The sequence below is a fragment of the Macrobrachium nipponense genome, chromosome 46 (assembly GCF_015104395.2).
Source record: "Macrobrachium nipponense isolate FS-2020 chromosome 46, ASM1510439v2, whole genome shotgun sequence".
In the NCBI taxonomy this organism is placed as follows: domain Eukaryota; kingdom Metazoa; phylum Arthropoda; class Malacostraca; order Decapoda; family Palaemonidae; genus Macrobrachium; species Macrobrachium nipponense.
Window position 1 is genome coordinate 43317290 of NC_061106.1, and position 2401 is coordinate 43319690.

At 34.5% G+C, this 2401-nt stretch overlaps 1 protein-coding gene across 1 annotated transcript in view; it reads right to left on the minus strand.

Moving 5' to 3' along the window:
* Positions 1-2014, minus strand: part of LOC135214985 (methylthioribose-1-phosphate isomerase-like) — a 4112-nt gene extending 2098 nt beyond the window's left edge. The window contains exons 1-3 of the mRNA XM_064249495.1: positions 1782-2014; positions 1036-1268; positions 402-607 (exon numbers count right to left, since the gene is read on the minus strand). Of these exons, the coding sequence (XP_064105565.1) occupies positions 402-607; positions 1036-1268; positions 1782-1913 (571 nt within the window). The 5' untranslated portion in view covers positions 1914-2014. The remainder of the gene's footprint in view (positions 1-401; positions 608-1035; positions 1269-1781) is intronic.
* Positions 2015-2401: the final 387 nt, after the last annotated feature.

The following is a 2401-nucleotide window of genomic DNA, read 5'->3' on the forward strand; positions in this document are numbered from 1 at the left end:
AACTCTAACCCCTGAAATAGGAACTAAATGTCAGACCAGAAAAGGACATACCTATGCAAAATAATCCAGTATACAACCCAAAATACTACTGAAGAAAGAGTATGTTGTGCACCAAAACCACTTACAAATGTATTCAAGCCTTGATTATGTATAAAGTTCATTCCCATAAGTTAATTTCAATGTTTGAACTTTGTCACTTTGTGCTGCATTAGTTAGCTATTAACATCTATTAATAACATAAATTTATAATAGCTGAAAAAATGAGATGACAAAATTTGTTTCAAAGGAAGTTTCAAACATCCATAAAGTTCCTGAGTATTTTTGTTACAGTAATTCTTAAATAATCTGAAGCAAAATTGTACCAAGAAAGTTTATAATAACTTGTACCCTAAATCTCTTACCTAATTTTCCTTGAGCATGAAGGGAGCGTATAACACCCAGAGCTGTTCCATATCCAGCTGTTGCTAGAGACCCTGTGTTACAGTGTGTTATCACATTCACTTGTTTTGCATTTGAATTTGCTAATATGGACTGTGCCCCAAAATCTCCTATCTTCTTATTAGTATCCACATCAATGGCTAACATGTTTTCACACCTTGAGATGATGCTAAAGGAGCAACATAAAATCTAGTTATAATAAACTTTAAAAACAAAATCAATATTAAAAAATTCACAGAACATACATATTTGATAAATACAAACCCCAATTTTACTCATGCCACAACACCAAGTAGGCATGTTTAACCTAGTACTAATTATGCACTTAAACTTTGAGATTCCAATATTAAATGACATCAAGCAGAGATAAAAATAATCATATATATTTTCAAATCTGTGTGGTGTTGGGTAATACTTTAACTCCATCTACCCCAAAAATGTCAGCAAAGAGTATTATAATTAAACCAGTTGCAAAGAGAGAATCAGGAAAATTTCAATAAGCAATAACAGGCATAAATAGATTTATTTTTCACACCACTACAAATTCAATAATCAATAAAAATGAATACCGATAATTCTGAAAAAATGTACACTTACCTTGATTTGAGCTCTTCAGTCAATATTCCCTTTCCATGGAGCTGAGACATGAAAGTTATCATATCATCAGTTGCCTTTCGCATGTTGACAGCAGTAGGTCGAGCTGTAACCAAATACTGGAGTTTCTCAGTTACTGCCTTCATAAGATCAGAGCATGTTGAATATGATGAATTTACCAACTCTGCTGCTAAGCTCAAACATCCCACAATTGCTATGGCAGGAGCTCCTCTTACCTGAAATTATCAATGAAAGATACACGATTTTACCATATTGGGCTTTGAGCACCCAAATATTTCAAAGTCATGTAGCAAAATTAAGGTCAAGCCTACAAGTGTTACTCTTTAAGTATCCCCTATCATTCAGACTCACGTTTTCTTTGGCCCAAACGGCGCATCGTTGAATTCTCACCCCTTCATAATTTCTTATGCTTCATTATTTTTCCCAAAATTACCAAAGGGTCTTACTATCCTGTGCCAAAATATCAAGAAGATACAGCTGATATATTCGTAGTAAAAGAATTTTAAGAAAACCTACTACTAGCTACCTACTAGGTAGGTAGGTTCTAGCTGAGACAACGGGCTCGAGATGGTTAGAAAATTGGTAGTACTAGTACCTATACGTTAATAATTCTTTAAAAAGTTTTTCTATGAAAAATTATATACCCCATACATCTTAACACCATGGCTTTACCTTACATACACTCAACTGTTAGTTTGAATGGAAAAATTGTTTCCCATACTACCTACCTGCATCTTACTGATGACTTGCCATCCATCTTCGACATTTGTGACTTGTACATATTCCGTGTTTGCTGGTAATAAAAGTTGATCCAGAATCTCAAGCTTATTGTCTTTCCAGCGAATTGCTTCCAGCGACATCTTTAAAATTTTAAAAGCTGCTTCGAGTAAGCATGACAGTTCATAAAATAACCAAACTGATTGATGTCCTTGACAGCTCGACTCTGATAGTAGTAGTAGTAGCAGTAGGCGGTAATGCCTTTCAAACGGCTCCCTGGCTTGTTTTATTCCTCCTTTGTTTGTGTTTAAGTATTTTGTCTCTGTAATACCGCAATTCTTTTATAAATTCTTTCCTATTTTCAGCTTCGTCCCTCAGCAGATCTCTAAATAAAAGTATATTAGCTATCAAGCTATCAATTCTTCTCCACTTTCCTGATATGGTTGCTGCATAAAACTATGTTTCTAGTTCCTCATTATTATGCGGGTGGGGCAGTTAGGAGTTATTACGAAATTTGTTCTTTAAATTTAATTTTCCCCCTCACAACACAAACATTTTGTATCTTCTCCGTTTATACCATTTCTATCATATAATCCTGGTGTTTTTTAGTCTAGCCCTACTGGTCAGTCAG